Raw genomic sequence first — 16,756 nt, forward strand, 5'->3', positions numbered from 1 at the left:
GGATCTGTTGCACATGAGAACGAGCCTTTAGTCCTTACTGTGGTGCTCATGGCAAAGATAAAATACAGAAAGTGTGGCTGAAAATGGCCAAGGTCAAGTGTTTGATGCAGTGTAATGGACTCCAGCTGCTGTCCAGGAGACAGCCCCTCGTGGGGAATGCTCTGGGGAGAGAATCCAGGCTGCCTCTGCAGGAGGGCTGGGTGGGCAGAGCTGGATGGGAGACCTGGAAGGGAGAGCTGGATGGGCAGAGCTGGATGGGCAGAGCTGGATGGGAGACCTGGAAGGGAGAGCTGGATGGCAGAGCTGGATGAGAGAGCTGGAAGGGAGAGCTGGATGGCAGAGCTGGATGGGCAGAGCTGGATGGGCAGAGCTGGGTGGCAGAAGTGGATGGCAGAGCTGGATGGCAGAGCTGGGTGGGCAGAGCTGGGTGGCAGAGCTGGGTGGGAGAGCTGGATGGCAGAGCTGGGTGGCAGAGCTGGATGGGCAGAGCTGGGTGGGCAGAGCTGGTTGGCGAAGCTGGGTGGGAGAGGTGGATGGGCAGAGGTGGGTGGGCAGAGCTGGGTGGCAGAGCTGGGTGGGCAGAGGTGGATGGCAGAGCTGGGTGGCAGAGCTGGGTGGCAGAGCTGGGTGGCAGAGCTGGATGGGCAGAGCTGGATGGCAGAGCTGGGTGGCAGAGCTGGATGGCAGAGCTGGGTGGCAGAGCTGGATGGGCAGAGGTGGATGGGCAGAGGTGGATGGGCAGAGCTGGGTGGGCAGAGCTGGGTGGCAGAGCTGGGTGGCAGAGCTGGGTGGCAGGGCTGGGTGGGCAGAGCTGGGTGGCAGAGCTGGGTGGGGAGGTTCATGGGGAACTTGGGCCCCTGCCAGCTCTTGGTGCCAAGGCAAAGAGCTCCCACGAGGCTGTGGCAGGTTTGCAGTGGATTTGTTAATTCAGCACTGATCCGTCGCCTTCGTTTCCCGACGCTTTGTGCTATCTGGTGTGTAATAAAGGAACGTGCTCAAGCTCTCTAATTTTCCTGTGGCAAGTGACACCTCTTTCCCTGGGACTTGTACTCAGAGTGCAATCAGCACACTCGAGGTGTGGATTGGGATGTGCTGAGAGGGGGAGGCAGCGGAGGGTGGGAAGGGAGGGAGAGGAGGAAGGTTTGGCATTCAAGCCAGGCTTGTTTCCTTTGTTACCAGGAGCATTGAATTAATACACTAAGCCTGAGAGTCATTAAGATAAAGAACTAGCAGCTTTAATGAATATCTCCAGCTAGGCTGGAGCCTGCATGGAACTAATAAACCCAACATGCTTTGTGCAAAACCTGGGATGGACTCCCTGGGAGATGTCTTTCCTTGAGTTGTTCCAGGGCTGTGGTTGGGAAAGCAAAATTTGCTCTTTCCAAATTTCATGTGTTATATCTCTAGCCTCCAGATTCCTTTCTTAATGGAAAAGTGTATGGATCTGTGTGTGTGCAAAGAGTGAGGAGTGGGTGCCATCCGTGAGGAGTCTGTTGCCTTCCCTCACTGTTTTGATAAGAGGTCTGGACTTGGGGTGAAATACTGAGTTTCGTGATGTAAAACAAGGGTGGAAAATGAAAGTATGTGACATATGAGAATTTTATTAACAGAGGCTTTAAATGATACAAATGAGGAAAAACCTGGTTTCCTACCAAAGGGAGTTTCTCTGCACTCACTCTGGAAGCAGTGCTGAGGGAGATAGTGCTGACTCAGGGAAAAAGCAGGACCAGTTTTTCTTGCTTTGTGTTATCTGGCTGTCAGAGGCAGGGCAAAACCACACTGAAACCTGACTGGCTCACGTGTGCTCATTCCTGCTGGCCCTTTATCCCTGCTGGACTGTCCTGTGTGTCCATCCCTCACTGGGAGCACCGTCAAGGGGCCTCAATCAGCTGCAGCTCTGAGCCATAAGAAATTCCCTTCCCTGCACTTCTAGCAACTACTTAATTTTCCTTTTCCTTTTCCTTTTCCTTTTCCTTTTCCTTTTCCTTTTCCTTTTCCTTTTCCTTTTCCTTTTCCTTTTCCTTTTCCTTTTCCTTTTCCTTTTCCTTTTCCTTTTCCTTTTCCTTTTCCTTTTCCTTTTCCTTTTCCTTCCCTGTCCATGCCGTGTGCAGGGCACACTAAAATCTCATCAAACTTGGTGTCAAACGCAGCACTACTGGACAGAGCTTTATTCTGAGTGATTCCTGACGAATGCAGCAATCCCACAGAATGATAATTCCCACTGATCCATCCTGCAGGTTGTGCCAAGGCGATTTCAGGGAGTTTCCTGGTGAGGATGAGGGTCAGTGTGAGAGCCCAGGGTGTCCAGAGCCAGTGCTTGTGTGAGGCTGCAGGCACTGCAGCTCAGCAATTACCCAACTGCTGCCCTCAGCTCCAAAATGCTCACTGCTCGCTCTGTAATGGATCTTCAGCTGCACCACAATTGTCTAATGGGGCACTGAGAGCAATATTAAAATCTGCAGGGCAGCGTGGCGGGGGTTCCCTCCACTCTGCTCATGAGAGAAATTAAATGAAGATTCATCCTTCCTGCCAATGTCTTAATAATTACCTTCAACTTAACATAGCTGTCCAATTCGTTCTCTTTCAGTGAAAAAGAAAAGAAATTGGCATAAGCATGACACAGGCCAGCCAACGGAGGTGAAGCCTGTGCAGAACGGGAGCCAGGTGTTTATCAAGGAGCTGCGGAGCCGGACATTCCCCAGGTGGGTTTGCTGTGCACGGGGTGCAGGGGCAGAGCTGGGCGCCTGGGAGGCTGGGGATGCTCTGTGCTGGAAGCATTGAGCAGTATTGGTGATTAAATCAGTGCTGTTTGATTGCAGGTGTCCCAGGCTCTTCCCCTTTTCACATTTGTGCATCTGTATTCAGATCTCCTCTCAGCTGAGCCCAGTGCCTGCGCATTTCCATAGATGCTGGGGTTTGGGAAGGCAAGGATGATGGAATCAGAGAATAGTTTGGGTGGGAAGGGACCTCAAAGCCCATCCAGTGCCACCCCTGCCATGGCAGGGACACCTCCCACTGTCCCAGGTGCTCCCAGCCCTGCCCAGCCTGGCCTTGGGCACTGCCAGGGATGCAGGGGCAGCCACAGCTGCTCTGGGCACCCTGTGCCAGGGCCTGCCCACCCTCACAGGGAACAATTCCCAATTCCCAACATCCAATCTAAATCTCTCCTAGTTTAAAACTCTTCTCTCTTGCCCTATCACTATCTGCCTCTGGAGAAACTCACTCTTGCTGTTCTTTGTAAGCACCTTTAGGCACTAAAAGTGGGTCTGGGAATTCCCCAGAGCCTTCTCTTCTCCAGGCTGAACCAGAGAGTGTTTGGCCCCTAGAACATCCATTTGCATAAGAAACTAACCCACTTATTGCATAGAATTCTCCAGTTCTTAAAATTCTACCGACTTTGCTGAAGCCTGTGCCCATCTTGGGCAGAACAATGACATACTCAGTGGCTGGGTGACAAAGGCTCTCTCACTGGGCTAATGAATGGTGCTAATTGTTAGGTGACATGTCCCACATGTTATTAGGCTGCTCCACAGCCATTTGCAAGAGTGATCATTTTCTTTTGGCTCTTTAATGTAGGCTGTAACCAAATAAATCCTTAATTATTAATAACTAATTATTTTAGAAGAATCCTTGGAGACTGGCAAAGTAAACACAGAACTTCTTCCTTTTTGTGGAGAATTTAATTTTACACTTTATTTAAGATACTAGTCTTAGGCTGCTTAAAGAAAAAACTGAAAACAGTCCTGTAAAGTATTTTGCAGCTTATACAGAGTGTTTTGTGTTTTGCTGAGCTCAGGATCCAGTATTTTTACTTGCCTGGCTATTTCCATTGGGGCCTGCAAGGTTTTTTATCTTTGCTGTTTGTCTTTTTCTTTTTTTTTTTTTTTTTTGTAATTTGTAATTTGACAGGTTGCACAGCTCATTTTCAGAAAGATTTATGGCCCAGGCAGACTGACTTCAGTAACCTCAGGTGGCCTCTGCAGTCACACAAGCAGTATCTCTGAGTCACTCCAACACTGTTATAAATAATACAGCCCCCCATTTTTTCTCTTTGTTACTCATTAATGTATGCATAAGAAAATCCTGCTGCCATATGAAATCTCCTGAGACAGGAAGGTCTGCAGAACAAAGAAATGCCTGCAAGATCCAGGACTCAGACACAAAGTCTTGTGGAGGAATTTTCTCCCCCAAAGCAAATGAATAGGATGTGCAGATGGGACAGACCAGGCCCCAGCACCTGGAGGCTGCTGCAGGGCACAGGGGTCACACCTGGAGCATCACTGGTGACCCCCAGCATGAGGCAGGGAATGACAACCCCCAGTGAGTGCTTGGGAGGGGCTCAGGTCAGAAGGAACACTGAAGGGAGCAAAAAGGCAAAAAATATTATTCATGTAATTCTGTTCTAAAACATTTAATACCAAAATAGTGCTGGAGTAGCAAGAGTAGCAGTGAAAACAATTAAATTGATTATTCTCTGTGAGGGTGGGCAGGCCCTGGCACAGGTGCCCAGAGCAGCTGGGGCTGCCCCTGGATCCCTGGCAGTGCCCAAAGCCAGGCTGGACAGGGCTTGGAGCAGCCTGGGACAGTGGGAGGTGTCCCTGCCACTTCAAAGTGATCTGCAGAATACTTCCTGAGCACATTATTCAACTGCTTTACAATTATTTGCAAAGCATTTCTAGGGCCGTTTATTTGAGATTGGGTAACATTTTTAACCTCATCTTCTTTAGAGTGAAACATTTAACATTAATTCTTTAACACTGATCACTGGTAGCTCGACTGATGCTACAGCTGAGGAAAATGGTCTTTTGCCATAAGCTGTTGTTTTAGGACTTCCCAGTAGTTGGAGCATGAGGCTCGACTGATTGCATGATTTTTTGTGCCCTTTCTGCTTTGCAATAAATGGGGATTTGGCTTATGTACCTAATTTGCCCACAATTCCTTTTGCACAGTGTCTTCCTTTCCGCAGTGAAGTGCAGAACATCCCAAACTCGGCGTGGAGCTCCTCACCACTGAATCTGTGTTTGCTTTTGCAGTGCTGAAGACATAGTGGTGAAGGTGCCAGGCAGCCAGCTGACAGCAGAGTATTTGGAGGAGAAGGGCTTTGCTGAGCCCATCCTGGTGCCCAAGAAGGACGGGCTGGGCCTGGCTGTGCCTGCCCCCACCTTCTACGTCAGCGACGTCGAGAACTATGTCGGTGGGTACCTGGCATTGCAGTGCTTGCAGCTCAGCTGCTCCGCAGAAATAATTAGTTGTGTGGAAAATTGTAAAATGCATTCTAAAATATTGTCTGTGCCGTGTCTGTGCTGGTCTCGGTGCAGCTTTTTAGGTAGTGGGGGGTTGTAGTTAGCAATTAAGTCATTCTTGTTTTGTGAGCCAGCCTGCTCTGCTCTCCACAGCTCTGCATAAGCAGTACAGCCAAAGTAGCATCAAGGAATGGTTTTTCCAAATTTAGGACTACAAAAGCACCATTGGATAGGTATTTATATATATGCAGGCCTTTCGTGCATGTCTGTGTGGGTGCATACAAAAGCAACAGGGAGGATCCAAGAGCTGAAAAGGTCAGAAAATCAGAAGATTGAGATATTTCTGGGCAGGTTAACTCACCCCCAAGCACAGAAAAGGGGGCAAGGCAGGCTGTCCATCAACCTGTGCTCTCCACTGAATTCATGTGCAGGGCCGGAGCGGAGCGTCGATGTCACTGATGTCACCAAGCAGAAAGATTGCAAGATGAAGCTCAAGGAATTTGTGGATTATTACTACAGCACAAACAGGAAAAGAGTCTTAAATGTCACAAACCTGGAGTTCTCTGACACCAGGTAAGGGTCCAGCCTGATTCACAGTAATTACTACAGATTTATTTTGATTCATAATTTTTATTTAATCTATTATTTTGTATATAACATATTTCTATATAATAACATATCTGTATACTATACTACCCTATGTGTTTATTTTTGAATTATATTAATATTGCTCACATAGAATTATATCTATAAATTATAATTTTAAATTACTGAATCTCACATTGCGTCTGGGATATGTGGCTGGGTTCAGCCTCTGCTTTCCCCAGTGCTTTTCCTCCTTAGGAAAGCTGTTTAGCAGCTTCTGGTTGCTCTGACTTTAGGTGTAGGGTAACATGTCACTGGGTGTCCTTTGAGGAAAATAACTTTGGAATTTTGTTATAATTCTGTCATCCTACAGCATGTGTTCTAGTTATGCTTTCAGTGCTTTTGCCAGCTAACCTGTGATCTGTCTGACAGCAGCTCAGGGTCAGGGTGGTGCCGGAGGTGATGGTGCAGATGAGAGAGATCAGATATTGGGAAGGAATTCCTCCCTGTGAGGGTGGGCAGGCCCTGGCACAGGGTGCCCAGAGCAGCTGTGGCTGCCCCTGGATCCCTGGCAGTGCCCAAGGCCAGGCTGGACAGGGCTGGGAGCAGCCTGGGACAGGGGGAGGTGTCCCTGCCCAGGACAAGGTGGAAATGAGCTGCTCTTTGAGGTCCCTTCCAGCCAAAGCAGCCGCTGATTCCATGATTAGCTGATGCCAATGCTGAGGGCACTGCCTGCTGCTCTCTGCAGCTGTGCTGCCATCACTGAGCACTGCTTTCCTTGCAGCAGTGGGCAGGGAGATACTCAACCCCAAAAGCTGTGCAGGTTATTTTCACAGGCCCTGGATCCTTTGGGGTGGCTGGTGCTTCCAGAAGGGAAGCACCAGGAAGAGGAAAAGATCCTTTTACACACAAACACACTACACAGATGATAATGAATGTCAGCAGAAAAACAAGGAATGGTTGTTGTGGGAGCATTCTGCTTCAGCACGGAGGCTGGAAAGGAAGCCTGGTGGATAATGACAAGCTCATTTTTCCCAGGCTGGGATTTAGTGGCTCACCCCCATCACTGCAGAGAGCAGCTTTGCTCACTGCAGGTTTGGGACCACTGGGATTCTCAGCAGAGATTTTTTCAGCTTTCTGCCATTTCCCCCAAATAATGGGATGTCTTTTTTCCTGAAGGACTGCTGCAGCTGTCGTTCATACTCCGCTGATCGAGACATAAATAGCAAATATTTTATTTCTTAGCATAGACAGTGACAGTTTAATTGAATGCACAGCTCCATCTTCCCTGCCATGGAAATGGAGTTATTGTCATTAGGGCTTGACACTGAGCACAATGACATGTGGGAGCATTTAATACTGGCTTGAAGTGCAGATACTTTTACTGACATGGTATTTTAGAGTGCCTAGCAGTGAATCTTCACCTCCTGCACTATCAGCTCAAATTTTGGACTATTTGAATCAAAAATTTAGCACATTCTAGGATGAAACATTTAATATCTGGTTGTCATGCCACTGCATTGTCTTAGCTGTGATTATAGTATATGTTATGTATTTGACAAAAACATAATATATGAATGACAAAAATAAATAAATAGGAACATATGTTCAGTGTGAATTAAGATAACATTTTGTATAAATTTAGATACATATCCACTAAGAGTATGTTCTTTATGTACATAAATAGATTAATTCATGTAAATTATAGAAATATGTATTATATATCTTATATTTTAAATATATTCACATTTTCATCCCAAGTTAGACCTTTTCCTTCTTCTGAGCTTTTGACATAATTTACTCCATCTAAATTAGATTGCTGATTTTCAGCATCAGATCAAGAGTTATTTACCGACAAGCATTAATGTTGTTGTTATTTGGAATATTAATATTAAGCTTGACTTGCTAATTTTTCTGGTTTACCAGGGGAGTTCTATCCAAGTGCACACATTTCACTTTCTCTTCTGGAGGGGGCTGGGAAGGTGACTGTGATCACAGCAGTGTTGGTCCCTCAGCCTGGGTAGCAGGGGCTGGAAAACTACAACCATCACATATTTGATCATAGATGACACTGCTGAAAGAAGGCAAAGGATAGTTGTAAAGTCATCACACTTAAAAAAACCTTAAATCTTTGTCTGTAAACAGTTTTCCCTAATTTTCTGAATGACGAGCAGTTTCACGGCCACAAGAGGAGCTGCTCCAGTTTACCATGCAGGTTTTGTCACACTTGCTTCTTGCTGTACCAGGGTCCTGGTGCTCTGTTTTAAAAGCTGCCTGTCTGTTCTCCACTCTGTCTGTAAGGATGTCCAGCTTTGTAGAGCCTCCTGATATCGTTAAGAAGCTGTCCTGGGTGGAAAATTACTGGCCTGACGATGCTCTGCTGGCCAAACCCAAAGTGACCAAGTACTGCCTGATCTGCGTGAAGGACAGCTACACTGACTTCCACATAGACTCTGGGGGGGCCTCTGCCTGGTACCACGTGCTGAAGGTGAGGGAGCCTGGCTTTCAGCTGGAGCTAGTGACAAACTCCATTTTATCCACAAAGGCCATCGCAGAATTCTCTCCAAAATTCAGTTCTCAACTTTTTTCGTCATTGTCTTGTTGCATCTGAGCCTTAACTGCTCTGAGTGCCCTCCCCAAGGTGCCAGGGTCTCCTGAGTGAGAAAGCACTTGGAGCATGGAAGTCCTCTGTGTATTTTCTCTCTATTAGGATTTTAATATTTGTTTAGTGCCTTCTGCAAAAATATCACCCTAGGCCTTAAAGATACCACGTCCTATTTTTGCAGTGTGATGGAACCTGGCGCTGTAAACATTTTGCACCATCACTCCTGCAAATCTGAGCAGATGTAGTCAGGTGTGATTTCATTATTTCAGCCCTTCTGTAAAAAGCTGACTAATTAATTTTATTTAAATACCGCCAAAATACACATACATGTATATTTAGATAACTATTTTGTGTGTGTGTGTGTGTGTGTGTGTGTGTGTGTGTGTGTACGCCAGTGCAGTGTTGTTTGATTTGGCTGCTCATTGCTAATTTTATGTTTCTAATTCAGGGAGAAAAGATCTTTTATCTCATCAAACCAGCCTCTGCAAATATTTCTCTCTATGAACGCTGGCAGTCAGCAGCAAATCACAGTGAGATGTTTTTTGCAGACCAAGTAGATAAATGTTACAAATGCACTGTTAAACAAGGCCAGACACTCTTCATCCCATCAGGTGAGCAGCTGGGGCAGGAAGGCTTTCCTCATCCTTTAGAGCAGCACATCCAAAATGCCAGAGGGGTGGGATTTGACAACTCTCTCTGACAAAGTACGGAGAATAATTCTCAGTAGAGGTATTATTGAATGTCCTTACAAACAAAACAAATCAGAACTTTTACTGCTTTGTGTTAACATTTTAGCAGCCTTTTAAAAGTTAAACTTGTAGGGAGAGTGTTCCACTTGTGGTCTAGCTGGTTTGTAGTAACTCATGAGTTCTCTTTCTGTATCCACCATGGCATTGGTGCTTTCTGACATCTAACAGATTATTTACATGGAGTGAATCTGACCATGCATTCTGACCATGACACCCCCAAATCCTTGTCACAGACAGTAATCCCCTGTGACACTAAGGAACTACAGGCCACTGTGTGTGAGTAGATTCCTACACCAAATGTTAACGAACTTGAATTTTACCTTGGGTGTAGAAGTGGGAAGTAGATGTTTCTCTTATGACCATCTGTGGAGCAGATGGTGGAACAAACACAGAGCAATTTACAGAGATTCACGAACTTGAGTAGATTTTTGTATGAAAAGACATGTTTGGAAAACACCTGATTGTGACACTGTGATAAAGCACGTCAGGGGCTGTTTCAGGTCTTTGTGGAGACAGGAAAGCAGCTGCCATTATATAGCAAAACAAAGAAGGGACCAGAGGCAGCTCTGTTCAAAGTGTGTGTGGTTCTGGGGCTGGGCTGTGTCGGTACCTGTGGAGCAAGATGTCAGTGAAGTGTAGACATCATTTGGGATTGAAGTCTGTGCTAATGGCCTTTGAGTTCTTGTCTTGAGGATTCTTCTCTCTCTTTTAGGCTGGATTTATGCAACTCTAACACCAGTAGACTGCCTGGCCTTTGCAGGACATTTTCTACACAGTCTAAGTGTGGAAATGCAGATGAGGTAATCTGTCTTTGAAATCTCATGTTATGTAGAGCTCATTTTTTTAATAAATCAGTAATAATCAATCACTGACAGTAATGCCGGTGTAGCTCTTGGGCAGTTTTGTCCCTCTGACCGTGCTCCCTCGTGCTGATTTATCCTGAGCTGTCCTTACAGCTGCAGACAAGGCACGGAAGGTGTCTGAGGGGCCTGGATTGATGTGGCCCCATCCTGAAGGCAGGTTACTCACTGCCTGGAGTTTTACCCTGGCACCTGCCACTCGCTGCTGGGTCAGCCCCCACCTGCTCAGCTGGGCTCTTTGCCCAGTGTAAGACAATGCAGTGAGTTCTTTACTGATTCTGGGCAGATAATGCCATAAAACCATCACACATCTGTATCTCAGTGTTTTACCACTGCTGTCATGGTTTGCTTTTGGCCTGAGGCCAGCCTGTGTGGCAGCAGGACAAAGAGGGAACCCACTGCAAAGTGACCCTGCACTTCTGTGGCACACCATGCTCTGTCATGCTCAGTTTCCTGTGGCTTTTTCTTGCAGGGCCTATGAAGTGGAAAGGCGACTGAAAATCGTCAGTCTGACCCAGTTCCCCAACTTTGAAACGGCCTGTTGGTACATGGGGAAGCATCTGCTAGAGAAATTCAAAGGTAAAACTGCATTTGCTTGCTTGCCCTGATGGCTCAGCTGTGGGATCTGGGACAGCTCCCCTGAATTTCAGAGCCATAACTGACAGGAGCACAGGCTGGGAAGGCTCAGCTGGATTTGGGACACAGTAAAAGCACTGCTTACAACCATCAGGTTGTAGTAGGGATTCATTTGTGGGATCAGCTCTCAAAGAGTTAACTTCAGCTTTCCCAGTTACAATTTTCAAATTAAATGCTTTCTACAAACAACTGGAGCTGTCAGTGGGTGAATGACACTGTTTTTTTCTTTGCTTAGGTTTGCATAAAGCTGGACAACAACCTCCTGCTCATCTCCTTCAGGGAGCAAAGATTCTAAATGGTGCTTTCAGGTCGTGGACTAAAAAACAGGTAGGAGAGGAGGCCTAGATTAATATTATGTGTTTGTCAGTTGCTGGAGCAGAGAGGAAATTCTGGAATAAATAACGTCTCCATTGCAAAACATCCAATTCTAAGATGCCAAAGAGAAAGAGTTGGGAGAACAGGGGGTGAACAAAGCGATGTTGCAGTTGTGAAAATGAAATAATATCTGAAAAAAGATGATTGACTTTGTTGTTCTCCCAGGACAACTTGTTACAATAACATCCAGAATAGGAAAAAATCCAATTTTTTATTCATTTGAATGTCTAATGCAGTCAAGATTGATTTAAATACATAGGAAAAAATATAGACAAGTCACTTCAAGAGATTTTTTTTTATTTTTAAAGAAAGCATGCACAGAAACAGCAATTTGACTTTGTTGTGTTTCAGGCTTTAGCAGAGCATGAAGATGAACTACCAGAAAACTTCAAACCAGCACAACTCATCAAGGACCTTGCCAAAGAAATACGATTAAGTGAGGTTTGTGCTGTTTTTATAATATTTACTGTATTGGGGGTCCAGGCTATAAAATGCATGGAGGTATCACCCACTGAGTGTGGTACCAAATCCTGATGGGTGGTGATGTGTGACAGCAAAAGGTGATCAGAGCTGGCTCAGCTCCTTCAGGAAGACATTGTGCTGCATTCCACCCTGTTCCTAACCATATCCAGAAACCTCAAAACTGAAATCTTCGTGTCTTTTGATCCTCTTTGATGTAGTATTTAAGTTTTCTGATTGTCAGAATAGCAAGTTAAGCAGAAAATAATTTATTTTTAATTAGACTGTGTTAATTTTAATTGGGCAGCTATTTTACTGCTAATTTTTCCTGAGGGCGTGAAATGTGATTCTGCTATATTTATCGCATCAGAATTAAATGGAAAGGGTTTTTGCTCGAGCCAATCAGCATTTTAAGCAGAAGGCTGTTCATTTTATCCATCCTGTGTGGACAGCCCACGTGAGGGTATACAAGCCAAGCCTCTGGAGGTACTGCAGGCCAGGCTGGAGGATGTGGGGTGGGAACTGGGGGTGGGGATGGGTGAGCAGAGCGTGTTTGTGGCCTTGATGGGATCTTCATTCCTCAGTCAGACTGACCCGTGCTGCACATCCCCTCCACCACATCTCTGGGCATCCTGGGGTTGTTCCCCCATCTAACAGAGGGTGCAGGTGGATATCAAAAGCAGCACGGGTGTGCTTGAACCCCGTGTGCTTTGTGCCAACCCACAGAACGCTTCAAAGGCCAGCAAAGCAGACACGAGTGCCAACCCCCCGGCCGAGGAGATCTGTCCTGTGCAGAAGGAGGAGGCTCCGTCGCCCGTCCAAGCCACCCCTCCAGCCCCAACTCTAGAAAAGCTTCCTAAAAAAAAGACTCCCAAAACTGTGAAAACCCCCAAACAGCTGAAGCCATCCAAACCCCCGAAGCCTCCCAAACCCCCCAAACCTCCCAAAACACCGAAAGTGAAGGGAGAAGGCAAAAAGAAAGGAAAGAAGGCGAAGGAGAGCCCACCACCAGCCATCCCCAACCTCGACCTGCTGGAGGCACACACGAAGGAGGCTCTGACCAAGATCGAGACGCCAAAGAAGGGGAAGGTGGGTCGTGCTTTAACCTCTCCCTTTTCTCCCACCCTCAGAGAGACAAAAGCACTCTGTAAGTCCCATGCAAAAAATAATATCCACTCACATTAAGAAGCAAAGGTTTGTAACTGCTGGCTCATTGCCCTTCTCTTCCCCAGCTGCTGTGTTTGATTGGACTCTTTGCTGGTGGTTCATTGATGTGGAGCCTCCCAGAAACCCACTGATATCAAAAGGTGTTAGTGATGAAAGAACTTGTTTCTAAAGTATCTCATTTGCTTGAAATGTTGCTCTAGAATGGGTGACTGAAAACAGAACAATAGATTTCTTCCACTTTGCCCATGTAGGACAAGTTTCTTTTTGATGTCCTTTAATTCTGATGCCCTGTAATTCAGCATGAATTTTGCTGCTGATTTCAGTAGGGGCCAGGATCCATCAAGGCTCTGACAGAGGAAATGTTGTACGCTGTTTGCAAAGAAATATCCATGTTTATGAAGAAAAATCTTTCCTAAAATGTTTTTGCAGTTCTAAGAGTTTGTGTGCAGTTTGTGAAACCTGTCATGGTGTGACAGACAGGGATAGGAGAGTATTGGTGTATCAAGAAGTGCAGCTGCTATTCTGCACACTCTGAAGGAGCAATATTTAATTGAACCTTAATTTGGGATTCAAAAAGGATAAATGGGAGTTTTCAAAAATATGTCATGTTATTACCCAGATAAAGCCCGTGTTTGTGACATGCCAGCACTCCATCCTCATTGAGAGAACTTTTTCTTGACTTTTTTACCAGGCTGCAAAGAATGTTTTAAGTGTTCCCAATAAGGAATCTGCGAGCAAGCAGAATGAGGTGGAGAAATTTGAAGTTCGAGAGCAAAATAAAAGCAAAACAGAAGCCAAATGGAAATACAAGGTAATGTCTCCTGTTAAATTGTGCCACATGATGATAAGCCAAGGGTAGGGAAATGCTTGTGGCTCTGCCTAAGCAGAGAGAATGAGACACCAGTTTTTAGTTCCCAAAGAAAAGAAAATTAAGCAGAAATAATCAATTAATCCCAATTAAAGGAAGAGGGGGTGGATGGACTCTTCAAAAGAATGTGCTGAATTGTCCATTTGTCCATAGTGACACCAGGCTGTTAAGAGTGAGATGGTTCAATGTGATCCCTGTTCTGACATAGTCCTACTAGTTTAAGTTTGAAATCAGTAACTAATGAGAAATCAATAACTAACTAATGGCTAATAACCAATAACTAATTTTAATGGCATAAAATGAGAGTTAATGAAATCTGAATTATGCCCTATGGATTAAAAGCTTGCCTTTTTTGAGGGCTAATGCAGGGTGAGTGAAATTCACCCATGGAATAGAACACTTTGTCTGCAGGGAAAATATGATAGGGTTTTTAATACAGGAAAATTTAACAGGCTTACATTCTGAGGGTACCTGGGATGCTGAAACATAAAGGACTCATTTAACTGATTTATTTATTTTGTTTTGGTCTTTTGCCTTTCAGAACAGCAAACCTGATTCACTTCTAAAAATGGAAGAGGAACATAAATCAGAAAAGACACCTTTGTCCGGAAATAAAGACAACAAATTCACATTCTCTTTCTCTAATAAGAAGTTGCTTGGGTAAGTAAAAATATGACAACACACATCAACTGAAAAAGGAAATTGAAAGTTCATTGTTTATATTTTTTTATACAAGATGATGAAAACCTGCCTTTCTGGTCAATGCAGAAAATACCCTCTCATTAAAACTTCTAGTGCTCTAGTCAGAGTACTATTTTGAGGTATAAATAGTACATTCAGAGATGTGTTTGTAAAATTATTCTAGTTGATTTGGCACCCCTGAAGGAATTCAGTTTGACTGAGATTTCTGCATAGAGATACTCATTGTCTGTCAAGTCACAAGCTGTTTTCTACTCAGAGTGTTACTAATTTGTAAATATTTTTTTTCAGTTCAAAGGGAGTCAAAACTCATCTGAATACCAGCGTGTTTGGGTCACTGCAGAATTTTAAAGAGGACAAAGCCAAACCTGTACGGGATGAATATGAATATGTGTCAGATGATGGTGAACTAAAAATTGATGAGTTTCCAATCAGAAGAAAGAAAAACACTGCAAAAAGAGAACTGCCCTGTAAGGATATTTCCTGGTTGATCTTTATCTGCTCAACAAAGTCTTAGGTGGTGATTGTCCAAAACAATATCATCTTTAAAATCTATGTGATTTAGAATAAAGAAAGCCATGTCTTACCTATCAGTCAAACGTGAGTAGAATGGTAGGGCTGGTTTTTGAAGGGAAAAAACCCATGACTTTTTGTTTCTTTTTATTTATTCAGTTTTATCAGATAAAAAGGAAGCCCTGCATCACACTCCTGTCAAGAAGCCAAAGGTGGAGTCGGTACCATACAAGGTATGAGGTTACTGTACCTTCACAAGGAGACTCCTAGAACATGAGGTTCTTTAAGGCCCTTTCCCACCCAGACCATTCTGTGCTTTTCTTCCTGTCATGTAGCAAGTCAAGTGTTTGCTTTGTGCCATTGGCACAGCCCCTGTGCCCATTATGGGCTGACTCCAGAGCCCTGCTAACGCAGGTGAGCCCGCCCAGCCCCTGCAGGGACAGAGAGCCTGGCTGGAGCTCACCTGCAGCATGGGACAGCCCAGGTGTCAGTGTGCCCTGTGTCTGAAGCTCAGTGCTGGAAATCAAAGTACATGGAAATTAAACGTTTTGCCCAACTGTGGTTAATACAAATTCATGTTATAATACCAGAATAAGTCAGAAAAAGCAAAATAGTTTGTTAAGACAGAACCAAAGATGACCAAAGTGTTTGGCCTTCAGTACTAAGGAGTTACTTTCACCCTGGTTTGTGTCTGGGACATTCAGGGGGAAGTACAGACCTGTGTGTGAGTCAGTACCTGAGGGCTGGGGCTCTGTCCCTGTGCAGGAGCCTAAGGAGGGAGCACCTGGATACAAGACTGGCACCCACAGCAATAGGGGCTGGTGCTGCAGCAGCCTGAAAGCAGGGCAGGAAGGGGGGAGAACTTGTGTTCTTAGGCACCAAACCACAGTGCCTAGAAATCTGAGCCCCAGAGAGAGGGCCAGATGTAGGCAGCTCCCTCCCAGAGCCTAACATGACACTGCTCTACATGTCTGTCCCATTCCTCTGCCTAACATGACATTGCTCTACATGTCTGTCCCATTCCTCTGCCTGGGGAATCCTCCCACTCTGCTGCTGTGGGGATGGAAACACCGCTGGTAAAGGGAATAGAGCCCATGAACAGGATCAGATCTCAGAGCTTTGGACGGGAAAAGAAAAACCTACCATGCCTTCAGGCTACAAGGAAATGGATTTTTACCACGTACTTGGTTTTGTTCTTTTTTTGTTTTGGTTTGTTTAAAGAAAGCAAATTCCAAAGGCTAGGCCTGTGTCTTTGGAGGAGCAGCAGGCTGCAGAAATCACTGTGCTGTTCTTGGGGACCAGCTCAGTGAGTTTCCACTTTTTTTAGCCCTTTCCTTGTTTTTGCAGAGCGAGGACTCATCAGATGAAGATTTACTCCACATTGACACAGAAGCAAAGCCAGGACGCAATTCCAAAGTAAAGAAAGAGAGTGGAAGTTCAGCAGGAATTCTTGATCTTTTGCAGGCAAGCAAGGAAGTTGGGGGTTTAGAGTATAACACCAACAGGTATGCACCAGGGGATGCTTTTCCCTCTTACCTGTGAACAAAATTGCCCTTTTGTGGTTGTGTGTGAGTCAGAATGAATTTTGCAGCTTGGTAACTGCTTTTTCTCCAATAAGCAAACTTTTCCTTTATCCTGTGACCTGGAGGGAGAGGGAGGAAAGACTTTGGTGGTATAATTTGAACAGAGGATTTCACATCTGTAGATGCTGAAGATCAGTTTTAGCAATAATGCTGTATTAGATTAATAATTCAAAAGGAAAGAGTTCAGTGACTGCAGCTTGCCTAAATTCTCCTAAAGTTAATTGTACTAAAGTTATCTAAATGGCATTTCTCCCATAAGGAACTCTAAGGTGCCACAAATGCCAGGTGTTTGAAAGAAGGATATGGGAAACTGTCTGCTCTCCCTAACCTCCCTCCCTCCCTTGGTTATCATTCTTCTTCCCACCAAAAAATAAGGCTTGAGGGAAAAAAGCACACTCTTTTGTGGGCACTTCT

General features: G+C 45.1%; 1 protein-coding gene across 2 annotated transcripts in view; it reads left to right on the top strand.

Annotated features, from left to right (window-relative positions):
• The window catches only part of PHF2 (PHD finger protein 2), a 55,629-nt gene that overhangs the window by 28,550 nt on the left and 10,323 nt on the right, over positions 1–16,756 (top strand). For both annotated transcript variants that reach the window (XM_064723959.1, XM_064723958.1), the window contains exons 3-17: positions 2,588–2,702; positions 5,034–5,194; positions 5,675–5,816; positions 8,130–8,316; positions 8,882–9,044; positions 9,895–9,982; positions 10,515–10,621; positions 10,914–11,005; positions 11,405–11,494; positions 12,239–12,601; positions 13,371–13,490; positions 14,089–14,207; positions 14,538–14,716; positions 14,919–14,992; positions 16,107–16,264. In XM_064723959.1, the coding sequence (XP_064580029.1) occupies positions 2,588–2,702; positions 5,034–5,194; positions 5,675–5,816; positions 8,130–8,316; positions 8,882–9,044; positions 9,895–9,982; positions 10,515–10,621; positions 10,914–11,005; positions 11,405–11,494; positions 12,239–12,601; positions 13,371–13,490; positions 14,089–14,207; positions 14,538–14,716; positions 14,919–14,992; positions 16,107–16,264 (2,158 nt within the window). The remainder of the gene's footprint in view (positions 1–2,587; positions 2,703–5,033; positions 5,195–5,674; positions 5,817–8,129; positions 8,317–8,881; positions 9,045–9,894; positions 9,983–10,514; positions 10,622–10,913; positions 11,006–11,404; positions 11,495–12,238; positions 12,602–13,370; positions 13,491–14,088; positions 14,208–14,537; positions 14,717–14,918; positions 14,993–16,106; positions 16,265–16,756) is intronic.

Source organism: Zonotrichia leucophrys, chromosome 12, assembly GCF_028769735.1.
Source record: "Zonotrichia leucophrys gambelii isolate GWCS_2022_RI chromosome 12, RI_Zleu_2.0, whole genome shotgun sequence".
NCBI lineage: Eukaryota > Metazoa > Chordata > Aves > Passeriformes > Passerellidae > Zonotrichia > Zonotrichia leucophrys.